General features: G+C 48.5%; 1 protein-coding gene and 1 long non-coding RNA gene across 2 annotated transcripts; both read right to left on the bottom strand.

Annotated features, from left to right (window-relative positions):
* Nucleotides 1-758: 758 nt before the first annotated feature.
* LOC144890787 (uncharacterized) lies at nt 759-2807 on the bottom strand. The gene is made up of 2 exons (XM_078772619.1): nt 2761-2807; nt 759-2267 (listed from the first exon to the last, which is right to left on the bottom strand). Exons 1-2 carry the CDS (start codon nt 2785-2787, stop codon nt 759-761), a joined length of 1536 nt encoding a protein of 511 aa, XP_078628745.1. The 5' UTR covers nt 2788-2807.
* Nucleotides 2807-4528, bottom strand: LOC137422319 (uncharacterized). The gene is made up of 3 exons (XR_013622572.1): nt 4490-4528; nt 3894-4015; nt 2807-2820 (listed from the first exon to the last, which is right to left on the bottom strand). It is a non-coding gene; the product is annotated as an uncharacterized LOC137422319 (long non-coding RNA).
* Between the last annotated feature and the right edge of the window lie 11686 nt (nt 4529-16214).

Below are 16214 nucleotides of genomic sequence, written 5' to 3'. Positions count from 1 at the left end.
AGGAAATGTTGAGTTGGATCATGGAGATGGCGTGAAGCTGGAAGGTGTGAAAACATTTTGTTACCTTGGAGACATGCTGAATGGAGAAGGTGGATCAGACTCGGCAACGGTTGCTAGAGTGAGATGTGCATGGAAGAAGTTTCGGGAACTGAGTGGCGTACTGACGAGGAGGGGAGTGTCATTGAAGCTGAAGGGAAAGGTGTATGCTGCATGTGTGAGAAGTGTTATGATTTATGGGAGTGAGACATGGGTAATGAACGTAGAGCAGCAACGAAGGCTGGAAAGGGTGGAAAAGCGAATGGTTCGGTGGATACGTGGAGTATCGTTGGGAGAGAGGAAGACAAATGATGAATTGCGAAAGATGATGGGAATAGAGCCTGTGATGGATGCTGTGAAGAGAAACAGGTTGAGATGGTTTGGTCATGTGTTGAGGAAGGATGAAAGTGACTGGTTGAGAAGAGTGATGGAAATGAATGTAGAAGGAAGTAGAGGACGGGGAAGACCGAGAGAGACTTGGCTAAACATGGTCGAAGAAGAAATGTGGGCAAGGGGGTTAACAAGGAGAGATGCAGAAAATAGGGCAAAATGGAGAAGATTGTCATGGGGACCGCAAGGCTAACCCCCGCTCTTGCAGGGAAAATGGCCTTAAAATGCCTGTTGTTGTTGTTTGTTGGGCTAACCTCTTCACTCTCACAAAGACGATAAGAATCTTTTGGCCTGAATATGGCATTTTTTCAGGTGTCTCGACCGAGTGGATGTCAGGGATACTTTGTGTGCTTGGCATGTAGAACAACATGTCTGGCACTTATGTAAGAGTGAGGAACTGTTGTTTGCTGAGCTACACTGTGCTCATTCCGAACATCGACATCCATGCCAGTCACTTCAAACTGACAGTTTTCACAGCTCACACTCATGGATGCTGCTAGATTTTGACAGTGCTCGTGGACCTCTGATAGACTTGTATACTTGATTAGGACAGATGTTCCATCAGAAACTCGAGTTCCATCCCTACCTCTTGAATGAGGGTCAAAAACATAAAACCTATTTTGCTTCACAACTGCAAAAGTTGAACTCGCAAAAGTTATGAAACAGGAATTGCACTCGGTCAGAGCTTTTGTCAAAGCATCGTACAAAGACATAAAGTCAAAGGCAATGTTGGCACGGTTGGATAAAAATCCCGTGAAAGAGTCTCCAAAAGTTAGGAAACACTTTCTGCCTAATAATTGTACAGAACGTGGCAATTCAGTCGGAAGAAGAAACGTTTCGTAGTTTCTTGCCAAACAAGAAATATCTCTTCCCAAAGAGCTTTGCACCAATGTATACAATTCATTACCAGCATCAAGAACAAAGTCGAGATCATTCGTTTCCCAAGAGGAAGCATTTTGAATTTTGCTAAACAACATAGAAACACAGCTGTTAGCAACACACTGTGAACCGCTATTTGGTAAAAATTTAGCATGTCCTTGGTGAAAAGTACCTCGAATGCATTCACCTGATGTTGGCAAAACCAATTTTTTTGGAGGCTCTTCATTTTGAACTTGCCGACCTTTTTTAATACCAACCAGTTGACATAACATTTTGTGAACCATTTCATTGACTCTGTCAGGTGTCAAAACGGTTTCAGTGGATCTTTGTGATGTTCTTTTGACACACCTTTCGGCAGGCTTTTCACCTGGCAGTGAAGCACCGCTTCGTGGGACATCTCTCCCATTGGACATGGTATTCACCCCAGCGATGTGAACCTTCTGAAGGTTTTGTGCCGTTTTGACACAACTTTCGGCAGGTTTTTCACCTGGCAGTGAAGGACCGATTGATGGGACATCTCTCCCATTGGACATGGTATGCACCCCAGCGATGTGAACCTTCTGAAGGTTTTCTGCCATTATTACACAACTTTTGGCAGGCTTTTCACCTGGCAGTGAAACACCGATTGATGGGACATCTCTCCCATTGGACATGGTATGCACCCCAGCGATGTGAACCTTCTGAAGGTTTTCTGCCATTATTACACAACTTTTGGCAGGCTTTTCACCTGGCAGTGAAGCACCGCTTCGTGGGACATCTCTCCCATTGGACATGGTATTCACCCCAGCGATGTGAACCTTCTGAAGGTTTTGTGCCTTTTTGACACACCTTTCGGCAGGCTTTTCACCTGGCAGTGAAGCACCGATTGATGGGACATCTCTCCCATTGGACATGGTATGCACGCCAGCGATGTGAACCTTCCGAAGGTTTTGTCCTCTCCTGGACTTGTTTGTTTCAGGCATCTAAATAAATAAAAAACACAAAATACAATTAAAACAACGACCAGTGCCGTCTGCAATGGAAATCCAATTTGACACGAATATGGAACCCAATGCATATGGTTACTGCACAAAATGTAGACCAAATTGCCAATAGGACAACTAAAATGGCACTCTTCAATGTCGATTGATATGCCCCCAAACACATTATTACATCATTATACATACTGTAAAAAGTTATATTTTAATTCCTTCAGCTATTCTAAACTATGACATTTTTACCTGACATGATCTTTGACCTTTGATTTCAAAATCTAATCAGTTGTCCGACTTTTTTTGTTCGACAAATCAGATTTTGATCAAAATCTAATCAAAATCCAACTGCTAAAGAAAGGGTTCATTCGGTAAAACCGTGTCTCCAGACTTCCCCACATGCTGTCTGACAAAGGGCTGGTGGCCACGGCATTGTTTGACATTTTATAGAACCGTAATTGTGATGTAAATAACAAAGGAGTACCTTCGGGTAAATGAAGACCAACTGCATAGGTCTCACAACAATGACGTGCTGTCGGTTTCTCTGTGGAACAAAAATGGACGCATATAAATCAAAATCTTTGCTTTGCTTGGTGATAAATGGCCATTCGCAATGAAATGTAAAAAAATTACAAATTCCATCGAGTCCAACAATACGCATCACGTTCATAAAAGACCTATGACACCCCCAACACCCCCACACGCACCCCCCCACCACATATACACACACACACACACACACACACACACACACACACACACACACACACACACACACACACACACACACACACACACACACACACACACACACACACACACACACAAAAAGTCGATCAATGGAGTGGTTCAAGAGTTAGAAGCTTTTTAGGATATTCTTTCAATTATTTATTGCGGCCAAACCATGTGACTTATCAAAACATGTCGTTTCATGGAGAGTAAACCTCATTAACCTGACATTTCTCAAGATTCACTGAGCATAATCACAAACCCCATGGTCTACTCCTCTACGAATAATCGATGGGTCCTTGTGTATATGACCTCCTGCTGTTGAGCGTCACTTGTTCATTGAGAACGGCACTCAGTGGAGAGCATACCTCCGCCTGGTGAACAGTTTACGATTTGTATCTCAGAGTAGACCAGAAAATCTCAATTACAGAATCACATTTAATCAAAATCAATCACAGGAACCACCATAGGTCCAGTCTTTCATTCCCTGATCTACCCCTCGTTTTTGGCCATATTTCAATGGTGAAGAATCACTTAAAAAATTCCACAAGCTGGATCCGGATCCGGATCTTCACCAAAATCTAATCATTTCGTCCTTGTCACATACTCCACATCTCTGCCAAATGTCGAACGAATCCGTCCACAACTTATTGAGATATCTTGTTCACAAACGGACAGACAGAAAGACAAATAAACAGAGACAGACAGACAGGGGTGAAAACATAAACTCCATCCACCTTTTGGTGGTGGAGGGAATAAGAAGTGGAATTCCATTTGGAACTGATCAGGAATTTTATCACTTGGACTTTTTTCACGAGAAATAAACGTTGGAACGAACCACCCATGAGATTGTTCACCATATTCCATGAGCTTCTATCACTTGCATACCTGAATGATGAGGCTCAGGCACACAGCAATTGTGATGACGATTTGGCAAATCATCATCAATTCTATCTGCCGGTGTTGAATGGCGGCACGGTTGAAGTACTCGTTCCAGGACGATGTTAGTGCTGTAAACAAGAGCAAAGCGAGTATTAAAAGGGTTATTCTAACTTGCAGAGATTCCAAGATAATGGAGAAATCATACATACATCAAATAGGGGACGAGGATATTGATGTAACCATCTGTGTACTTGAATGTGAATTACAAAGACATTGGGAGACAATGAACAATTTAGTCGCATGAGGGACGTGAACGCATGTTGCCAAGGAAGCTATCTTCCTTAGCAACATGAGCTCGGGCTTCAGATGAGATCACCAGCAGATTATCCAGGAGAAAATGGTTTCTTGGTTCCATTTTGCTTCACATAATAGGAGATAAAGTTACAAATGATCAAAACGAGTGAAGGTAATTTACCTGAAGTGAATAAACATACATGTGTGGTGTTCTGTTCAATGTGTGTTGTAAGTTCGATTTCATCTGCAATCTCATCATGTACGGCAAAGAGAACAAGGAAATGAAAATGAACATGACGGTGACTTACCCTGGCAGAGTTTTGACGCCCAGTGTGTTTTTCGGGGCTGAATTGGAATAGAAAGAGCAATAATGTCAAAAAGGATGAAGGTTTCACTCACCATCTTCTTCGAGTTTGAGTCTTCAAGTCAAATTTGTACTCTCTCACAACAAGCGCACACAGATGCACACACGCACACACACCACGGAGCGGTCCACCAGCCTATCTCCTCAGCCCAAGGGGAATCCATTCCGCACTGATGACAGACAGGGAGCCAGAAATACGTCCCTGGATTGATACATTTCCCCAAGGGGTGGGGCTGCCAATTTACCAATAAAAGCCTTCTGAAGGCCGATCGGCTGATTGTTGCTGCAGTTAGCGGTGTAGCAGCTGGTACTGTATTATGCAAGGGGTGGTTCTGTGTTTTATCACAAACTGCAACTGAACCGGTTTACCTGTTTAATGTTATACATAAATTTTAACTTTCATCCCCATCCAGTATTTCATATCGTGTGACTGGAGTAATCCATGCCATCTTACCTTCAGGAAAGGAACAAGGTTGAAGAAGATTTCCAAGAGATGATCGGAAAAGCTTTTACGCTTCTGGAGGACAAAGACAAACAAAATATTTTGATGTACCATGTGCATTGCTAATTACAGTTAACATACAAATAAATAACAAGACCCAATCACGTCTCTCACCCACAAGTGGAGGATATAACCAATCCGCTCTTACCTAATGAATTACCCCAGGTGGCTAGGATTATCAAATAAATCAAGTGCCATGCTCTCAGCGAAGAAAGCTGTGTGACGTCACCAAGAAGAGCTACACAAGGAAAGTAATCTCTTTGCTGTCCACTAAAGCTTCAGACATTCACAAGTTGTACATAAATGGGAATCCCAATTCTGCACGACCCCCCCCTCCCACCCCCCAACCCCCAACCCCCACCCCACCGATGCCATATCTTACCTGGAAGAAGGGAACATATTTGAAGAATGTTTCCAAGAGACGGTCAGAAAGACTTTGACGCTTCTGTACGACAAACAGAGAAAAACAAAACAACTTGTATCAATGAAAGAAGATTTCCTGAATTGTGTTTCACTGTCGAGGGGAAAGTACCACCCGGAAATACATACGATATAAGCTGAGAGGTCGATAAAAAAATACCTATCAGCTCTTTCTGATGCACATGTGCTCACTCAGAGGAACAACATGGTGGAAGATTGTACTGGACGAGATTGTTAATGTCAATGGCGAATGACGGGTGGAGACCACAAGGTGTAAGAACAACACTTCAAAAGTTCTGTCTGCACAATGTTATCATGTACAAGAAGTGTGTGGTGGAAGAAATATCGACTCAAGAGATACAAAGTTATTCCGCATCTTCCTCCCGACTATCGCAGACCCACCTGCCTTTCCCACTTCCCCACCTGTTTGTAAGGTACCTGTTATGCCATTGATCTCCATTCTGAGTTTTACCTCCTTTTATAAAACACTTGTGAACTTTTGTAAATACAGAAAAATTGTCACTTGTTGATGGAGTGCTGCTTGACGTCATACCTGAAAGGGAATAAGGTTTACGAGCCTCCCGGAGGTGTTCACGGCATATTCCAGAAATTTCTATATGAGAGAGATGGATGCAAAAAATATATTGGATCAACAAAAATTATTTGGACCATTTGGTGGTGAAATCGGACACACACACACACACACACACACACACACACACACACACACACACACACACACACTCGCTCACACACACACTCACACACACTCACACACACACACACAGACACGACAAAGTCGGTTCGGAAAACTCAGATGCAACGAGGTGGAAAAGAGCACCTGCACATTTCACCATCCACAGGAAGGTTCTCGAACCGCACTTTTAAACCGGTTAAAACGTACACGTAAATCTTCCCACTTGTTTAAAGTTCACCTGTTGAAGTTCTCGCAGGTAACCGAGGTTGAAGTACAGAATGAAACAGTAAATCAAAGCAACGAGAAATACACACGTCCTCCCCATCTTGCAGCAAAATTTCAAATGTGAAAATGAACCGCCGCTTTGTGACGTCACACCATTACAGTCAAGCCCATTGGTGACGTCATAATTAAGGGTTCGGTGGCTGTCAGTTCAAATAATCGACATAAAAATGGTATTTAATTTCGAGTACGTTCGTTATCCCATTGATGATACCTGTTATGCCCTTGATCTCTACTCTGAGTTTTACCTCCTCTTATAAAACACTCGTGAACTTTTGTTGATACAGAACATTTGTCACATGTTGATCAACCAACTTCCACATCCTCTTCAATATCATTCTTCCCTCCAGGTGTTCAGGACAGATGTTCTCACCACCATCTCAGATCGTCCCCGATTTGTAATAAACCACACCAACCTCCTCCCCAGCTGAGCTTTTCCAAATTTCCTGTTTTTCCTTCCTGAGAATCAACTACCTCCACCACCGGACAGAGGTTAGGGTTGACCCCTGTCATTCTGTCTGTGAGGAAGATATCTCAAAAAGTTGTGGACGGATCCGGATGAACCTTGGTGGACAGGTTGAGGATGTGACAAAGAAGACTCAATTCGATTTGGGTGGACATCCGAATACCAGAATTTTTTTTTGGAACAGACAGACGGACGGACATGCAGAAATGAACCAAATTGCTCAACCCCATGACTCTTTGCTTCACCTGTGTGAGATACAACAAAAACGGCACTTGGTAGAACGCATACCTCCGCCATGTTGAACAGGTTACTTTTTAAAGTCCGCTGGTAGGCCGGATCTGCATCCTGACCTGAATTTAAAAATATAATAATTAATTCGTCCTTGTCACACACCCAACTTGTCCATCACAAGTCGTCTCTTTTTCGTCCACAACCTGAGATGTCCTGCTCACAGACAAACAGACAGTGGTGAAAACGTAAAATTGAACGAGAACGGCACTCAGTAGAGCACATGCACCCCACCAACACATGCGCCAAACCAACACATGCGCCAAACGAACACATCCGCCAAACCAACACATGCGCCAACCCAACACATCCACCAAACCAACACATCCGTAAAAACTAACACATCCCCCAAACCAACACATCCGCCAAACCAACACATGCGCCAAACCTGCACATCCGCCAAACCAACACATCCGCCAAACCAGCACATCCGCCAAACCAACACATCCGCCAAAACCAGCACATCCGCCAAACCTGCACATCCCCCAAACCAACACATCCGCCAAACCAACACATCAGCCAAACCAACACATCAGCCAAACCAACACATGCGCCAACCCAATACATCCGCCAAACCAACACATCCGCCAAACCAACACATCCGCCAAACCAACACATCCGCCAAACCAACACATCCACCAACCAACACATCCGCCAACCCAACACATCCGCCAAACAAACACATCCGCCAAACCAGCACATCCGCCAAACCTGCACTTCCGCCAAACCAACACATGCGCCAACCCAATACATCCACCAAACCAACACATCCGCCAAACCAACACATCCCCCAAACCAACACATCCGCCAAACCAACACATCCGCCAAACCAACACATCCGCCAAACCAGCACATCCGCCAAACCAACACATGCGCCAACCCAATACATCCGCCAAACCTGCACATCCGCCAAACCTGCACATCCGCCAAACCTGCACATCCGCCAAACCAACACATGCGCCAACCCAATACATCCGCCAAACCAACACATCCGCCAAACCAACACATCCGCCAAACCAGCACATCCGCCAAACCAACACATGCGCCAACCCAATACATCCGCCAAACCAGCACATCCGCCAAACCAACACATGCGCCAACCCAATACATCCGCCAAACCTGCACATCCGCCAAACCAACACATGCGCCAACCCAATACATCCGCCAAACCAACACATCCGCCAAACCAACACATCCGCCAAACCAGCACATCCGCCAAACCAACACATGCGCCAACCCAATACATCCGCCAAACCTGCACATCCGCCAAACCTGCACATCCGCCAATCCTGCACATCCGCCAAACCTGCAAATCCGCCAAACCTGCACATCCGCCAAACCAACACATGCGCCAACCCAAAACATCCGCCAAACAAACACATCCACCAAACAAGCACATCCGCCAAACTTGCACATCCGCCAAACCTGCACATCCGCCAAACCTGCACATCCGCCAAACCTGCACATCCGCCAAACCAACACATGTGCCAACCCAATACATCCGCCAAACCAACACATCCGCCAAACCAACACATCCGCCAAACCAGCACATCCGCCAAACCTGCACATCCGCCAAACCAACACATCCGCCAAACCAGCACATCCCCCAAACCAACACATCCGCCAAACCAGCACATCCGCCAAACCAGCACATCCGCCAAACCTGCACATCCGCAAAACCAGCACATCCGCCAAACCTGCACATCCGCCAAACCAACACATCCGCCAAACCAGCACATCCGCCAAACCAGCACATCCGCCAAACCTGCACATCCGCCAAACCAACACATCCGCCAAACCAGCACATCCGCCAAACCAGCACATCCGCCAAACCAACACATCCGCCAAACCAGCACATCCGCCAAACCAGCACATCCGCCAAACCAACACATCCGCCAAACCAACACATCCGCCAAACCAACACATCCGCCAAACCAGCACATCCGCCAAACCTGCACATCCGCCAAACCAACACATCCGCCAAACCAACACATCCGCCAAACCAGCACATCCGCCAAACCAGCACATCCGCAAAACCAGCACATCCGCCAAACCTGCACATCCGCCAAACCAACACATCCGCCAAACCAGCACATCCGCCAAACCAGCACATCCGCCAAACCAACACATGCGCCAAACCTGCACATCCGCCAAACCAACACATCCGCCAAACCAACACATCCGCCAAACCAACACATCCGCCAAACCAATACATCCGCCAAACCAGCACATCCGCCAAACCAGCACATCCGCCAAACCAACACATCCGCAAAACCAGCACATCCGCCAAACCAACACATCCCCCAAACCAACACATCCGCCAAACCAACACATCCGCCAAACCAACACATCCGCCAAAACCAGCACATCCGCCAAACCTGCACATCCCCCAAACCAACACATCCGCCAAACCAACACATCCGCCAAACCAGCACATCCGCCAAACCAACACATCCGCCAAACCAGCACATCCGCCAAACCAGCACATCCGCCAAACCAACACATCCGCCAAACCAACACATCCGCCAAACCAGCACATCCGCCAAACCAACACATCCGCCAAACCAGCACATCCGCCAAACCTGCACATCCCCCAAACCAACACATCCGCCAAACCAACACATCCGCCAAACCAGCACATCCGCCAAACCAGCACATCCGCCAAACCAACACATCCGCCAAACCAACACATCCGCCAAACCAACACATCCGCCAAACCAACACATCCGCCAAACCAGCACATCCGCCAAACCTGCACATCCGCCAAACCAACACATCCGCCAAACCAACACATCCGCCAAACCAGCACATCCGCCAAACCAGCACATCCGCAAAACCAACACATCCGCCAAACCAACACATCCGCCAAACCAGCACATCCGCCAAACCAGCACATCCCCCAAACCAACACATCCGCCAAACCAACACATCCGCCAAAACCAGCACATCCGCCAAACCTGCACATCCCCCAAACCAACACATCCGCCAAACCAGCACATCCGCCAAACCAGCACATCCGCCAAACCAGCACATCCGCCAAACCAGCACATCCCCCAAACCAACACATCCGCCAAACCAACACATCCGCCAAAACCAGCACATCCGCCAAACCTGCACATCCCCCAAACCAACACATCCGCCAAACCAACACATCCGCCAAACCAGCACATCCGCCAAACCAACACATCCCCCAAACCAACACATCCGCCAAACCAACACATCCGCCAAACCAACACATCCGCCAAACCAGCACATCCGCCAAACCAGCACATCCGCCAAACCAACACATCCACCAAACCAACACATCCGCCAAAACCAGCACATCCGCCAAACCTGCACATCCCCCAAACCAACACATCCGCCAAACCAACACATCCGCCAAAACCAGCACATCCGCCAAACCTGCACATCCCCCAAACCAACACATCCGCCAAACCAACACATCCGCCAAAACCAGCACATCCGCCAAACCAACACATCCGCCAAACCAGCACATCCCCCAAACCAACACATCCGCCAAACCAGCACATCCGCCAAACCAGCACATCCGCCAAACCTGCACATCCGCAAAACCAGCACATCCGCCAAACCTGCACATCCGCCAAACCAACACATCCGCAAAACCAGCACATCCGCCAAACCTGCACATCCGCCAAACCAACACATCCGCCAAACCAGCACATCCGCCAAACCAGCACATCCGCCAAACCAACACATGCGCCAAACCTGCACATCCGCCAAACCAACACATCCGCCAAACCAACACATCCGCCAAACCAACACATCCGCCAAACCAACACATCCGCCAAACCAACACATCCGCCAAACCAACACATCCGCCAAACCAACACATCCGCCAAACCAACACATCCGCCAAACCAGCACATCCCCCAAACCAACACATCCGCCAAACCAACACATCCGCCAAACCAATACATCCGCCAAAACCAGCACATCCGCCAAACCTGCACATCCCCCAAACCAACACATCCGCCAAACCAACACATCCGCCAAACCAGCACATCCGCCAAACCAACACATCCCCCAAACCAACACATCCGCCAAACCAACACATCCGCCAAACCAACACATCCGCCAAACCAGCACATCCGCCAAACCAGCACATCCGCCAAACCAGCACATCCGCCAAACCAACACATCCGCCAAACCAACACATCCGCCAAAACCAGCACATCCGCCAAACCTGCACATCCCCCAAACCAACACATCCGCCAAACCAACACATCCGCCAAAACCAGCACATCCGCCAAACCTGCACATCCCCCAAACCAACACATCCGCCAAACCAACACATCCGCCAAAACCAGCACATCCGCCAAACCAACACATCCGCCAAACCAGCACATCCCCCAAACCAACACATCCGCCAAACCAGCACATCCGCCAAACCTGCACATCCGCAAAACCAGCACATCCGCCAAAACCAGCACATCCGCCAAACCTGCACATCCGCAAAACCAGCACATCCGCCAAACCTGCACATCCGCCAAACCAGCACATCCGCCAAACCAGCACATCCGCCAAACCAGCACATCCGCCAAACCTGCACATCCGCCAAACCAGCACATCCGCCAAACCAGCACATTGAAGGAGCTGTGCTCCAACGCGAGTCGAAAGGATTGACGCGACCAAAGACGGAAATTCGTCCGAGTTGCTTTAATGTACGTATCAAACTCGGGTACTCTGAAAAGCCCGTTGAACGGGCAGCAATATATATTGTTACGGACACGACTTTGATGTTATGGTGGGCCGAGCGGAATGGCCGCCGTGTCCGCACAAGTTACCCGATTATACTCGAACGTTGACGAAGTCGCGCTATGCTAAATCAATGATGGAAAGGACACAACGGCTGGGTTTAAAATGACACGACACCAGGGGTACGGTTCTCAAGACCTCCGGAGGAGGTTATATTAGTTCGGAACGTTTAGATTACAGGGATGAGAGGTACAGCATAGTAAGGTGGGCACTTAAACACGGTCTTATATTAGCCCCGACAGACGACAGATAAACGGGACAAAACTGACTCACACGGGGATTGATGGCAAGGAAGGCGGGTAGTCGATGGCTCAAGGTGCACCTTGGCTCAGGGACAGAATCGACCCGGTCCGGTCCAAAGATGCGGGGAGGTCGCTCAGCGCTCGGAGGTCGCGACTTGTCTTTTCAAGCTGGGGGCGCATCTGACCTCACATCCGGTAAGTGGCGGCGCATATCCGGCGGGGAGTGACACGCCCTCGGCTAGTTAGCTCCGCCCCAGATGGAATCGGTCCGCCCTTCTTATTGGGTGCGGGGGGGTTACCGGCTCCGCCCTTGACGAGGAGCTGACAGCCAGCCCCTTCGTGGTAACCCCGTGGGCGCACATGGCAATGGCGGCTAACCAAGCCGGAGTGAGGACGCACACTCCCCGCGCCGCGCCGCCCCCCTCTGTTGTTGTAGTTGTTGTTGTAGTTGTTGTTGTTGTTTCGTGGGGAAGATGGGAGGAGGTATGGGGAGGTCCTAAACTCACTACTGGTGCCATACAATCACATTCTGGTGCAACGAAGAGTCAGAATTAATGGAAACGAGTCCTTAACTGACATAGACTAAGAATAACTAGCAAGATGTCCGAAAGTTGTCTACGTGAGATGCGGTGGACCTGGGCACGACATTTAATGGGGGAAAAAGGGGAAGGTCGGTTCTACAGAGTGTTATTTACAGGCAATGGGACTAGGGAATGGGGGATTGGGGATAGTTGGGGAGTATTGGGGAAATAGGGGAATATTTACAAGCGGATATGGAGGCCAAATGCCATATCCGCAACAATATACACATTTATGCCGGAGCGTTTGCCCGGGAAAAGCGAGACCGGGCATGCCCGGGTGTCAAGGGCGAGTCCTGGAAAGGCGAGTCTGGACCTGCCCGGACGTTCTGGGCGAGCCCTGGAAAGGCGAGAGCGGGCATGCCCGGGAAAGACGAGACCGGGCGTGCCCGGGAGGCTCGGGCGAGCCCGGGAACAGCGAGTCCGGGCTTGCCCGGGAGAGACGCGTCTGGGCCCGTCTGGACGAGCCCGGCATGGCGATTGCGCCCTGGCCGCGTCCTGGTAGGTGCAAGGCGATTGTGTGCACCCAGCGGTAACCGCTACAACATCCGCCAAACCAACACATCCGCCAAAGCAACACATCCGCCAAACCAGCACATCCGCCAAACCAGCACATCCGCCAAACCTGTACATCCGCCAAACCACACATCCGCCAAACCAACACATCCGCCAAACCAACACATCCGCCAAACCAGCACATCCGCCAAACCTGTACATCCGCCAGACCAGCACATCCGCCAGACCAGCACATCCGCCAGACCAGCACATCCGCCAAACCAGCACATCCGCCAAACCAGCACATCCGCCAAACCAACACATCCCCCAAACCAACACATCCGCCAAACCAACACATCCGCCAAACCAACACATCCGCCAAACCAACACATCCGCCAAACCAACACATCCGCCAAACCAACACATCCGCCAAACCAACACATCCGCCAAACCAGCACATCCGCCAAACCAACACATCCGCCAAACCAACACATCCGCCAAACCTGCACATCCGCCAAACCAGCACATCCGCCAAACCTGCACATCCGCCAAACCAACACATCCGCCAAACCAGCACATCCGCCAGACCAACACATCCGCCAGACCAACACATCCGCCAGACCAGCACATCCGCCAAACCAACACATCCGCCAAACCAACACATCCGCCAAACCAACACATCCGCCAAACCAACACATCCGCCAAACCAACACATCCGCCAAACCAGCACATCCGCCAAACCTGTACATCCGCCAAACCTGTACATCCGCCAGACCAACACATCCGCCAGACCAACACATCCGCCAGACCAACACATCCTCCAGACCAGCACATCCGCCAGACCAACACATCCGCCAAACCAGCACATCCGCCAAACCTGTACATCCGCCAAACCTGTACATCCGCCAAACCAACACATCCGCCAGACCAACACATCCGCCAGACCAACACATCCGCCAGACCAGCACATCCGCCAGACCAACACATCCGCCAGACCAACACATCCGCCAGACCAGCACATCCGCCAGACCAGCACATCCGCCAAACCAGCACATCCGCCAAACCAGCACATCCGCCAAACCAACACATCCGCCAAACCAACACATCCGCCAAACCAACACATCCGCCAAACCAACACATCCGCCAAACCAACACATCCGCCAAACCAACACATCCGCCAAACCAACACATCCGCCAAACCAGCACATCCGCCAAACCAACACATCCGCCAAACCAGCACATCCGCCAAACCTGCACATCCGCCAAACCTGCACATCCGCCAAACCAACACATCCGCCAAACCAGCACATCCGCCAAACCAACACATCCGCCAAACCAACACATCCGCCAAACCAACATATCCGCCAAACCAACACATCCGCCAAACCAACACATCCGCCAAACCAGCACATCCGCCAAACCAACACATCCGCCAAACCAACATATCCGCCAGACCAGCACATCCGCCAAACCAACACATCCGCCAAACCAACACATCCGCCAAACCAACATATCCGCGGATTGGTTGGTTCTTTTACTTTTAAGAGGAGGGAACAACACAAAATTTACTTAAAGCATCAGAAATCTTTTACTCCCAAAGAAATCCCCAAACCCCACTGTTGTACCATTCGAGTTGAAGAACTACAGATCTAACCGGGATGGAGGTTTAATCACTCTAGTGGACCTTCTGAGGTTGTTGGTGTCATGGTTGCACCCTTACTGCCTCCTTGTGAAACGACTGGTTTCTCATTTACACCAGTTTTGCCATCTCCTGGTTCTGGAATTGGATTTACCAACATCTCCGGAGGTTTTAAACGAACAGGAAGACTAATCGATGCGACGTCTAGTCTTGAAACCTCTATAGTCTCTACAATAACTGGGGTCATGCTGACCCGATGTAGCAGCATACCTGCGCCTGAATGGCCATATCACTCAATGGTGAAGAATCACTTAAAAAAATTCTACGAGCCGGATCCGTATCCTGATCTTCACCAAAATTGAATCGATTCTTCCTTGTCAAATACAAAACTTGTCCAACATGTTTCGTCCAAATCCATCCATAACTTTTTAAGATATCCCGCAATGTATCATTTTTGGCCCTGTCTCCCAATGGTGAAGAATCACTTAAATATTAAATAATTCTCATATCCTAATCCATATTCAGATCTTAACCAAAAATCGAATCATTTCGTCCTCCTCAGACACCCAACCTGTCCAACAAGTTTCGTCCAAATCCATCCATAACTTTTTGAGATATCCCGCAATATATCGTTTTTGGCCCGATCTCCCAATGGTGACGAATCACTTTAAAAAATAAATAATTCTGATGTCCGAATCTATATTCAGATCTTCACCAAAATCGAATCGAATCGTCCTTGTCAGACACCCAATCAGTCCAACAAGTTTCGTCCAAATCCGTCCACAACTTTTTGAGATGTCCTGCAATGTATCGTTTTTGTCCCGATCTCCCAATGATGAGGAATCACTTAAAAAATTCTCGTATGTGGATCCGAATCCGGATCTTCACCAAAATCGAATCATTTCATCCTTGTCACATACGCTACATCTCTGCCAAATTTCGTCCGAATCCGGTCCACAACTTTGAGATATTTTGTTCACAAACGGACAGACAAACGGACAAACAGACAGGGGTGAAAACAAAACCTCCATCCACCTTTGGGGGCGGAAGTAAACATTGAAAAAAAAACCCAACAGAAAACAGGAGGGTACAGGGGTACGACAGAGGGACACTTGGAGGAAGAAGTAGCAGGAGAAGAAGGAGACACTAAATGGAGAGGACATGGGGTGAACAAGCTAAACAAGAGGGCTAAAAGAACAAGAAGGGAAGACCATGGATAGTTTTGCTATTCTTGCATTTTGGGAGTCGTTGGTCGTGTATTTCATGAAAAGGAGGCAAATTATC

This window comes from Myxine glutinosa, chromosome 2 (assembly GCF_964187855.1).
Source record: "Myxine glutinosa chromosome 2, kmMyxGlut1.1, whole genome shotgun sequence".
Lineage (NCBI taxonomy): Eukaryota > Metazoa > Chordata > Myxini > Myxiniformes > Myxinidae > Myxine > Myxine glutinosa.
Note: the sequence above shows the minus strand (reverse complement) of the source record. Positions and strands in the feature narration are given on the sequence as shown.

What these genes read in the sequence shown, in the direction of transcription:
- LOC144890787 (XM_078772619.1), bottom strand. Translation starts at nt 2,787, where the DNA reads ATGCAGTTGGTCTTCATTTACCCGAAG. An exon ending in TGGTCTTCATTTACCCGAAG is followed by an intron (nt 2,268 to 2,760) that starts GTACTCCTTTGT and finishes TTATTTATTTAG; the next exon opens with ATGCCTGAAACAAACAAGTC.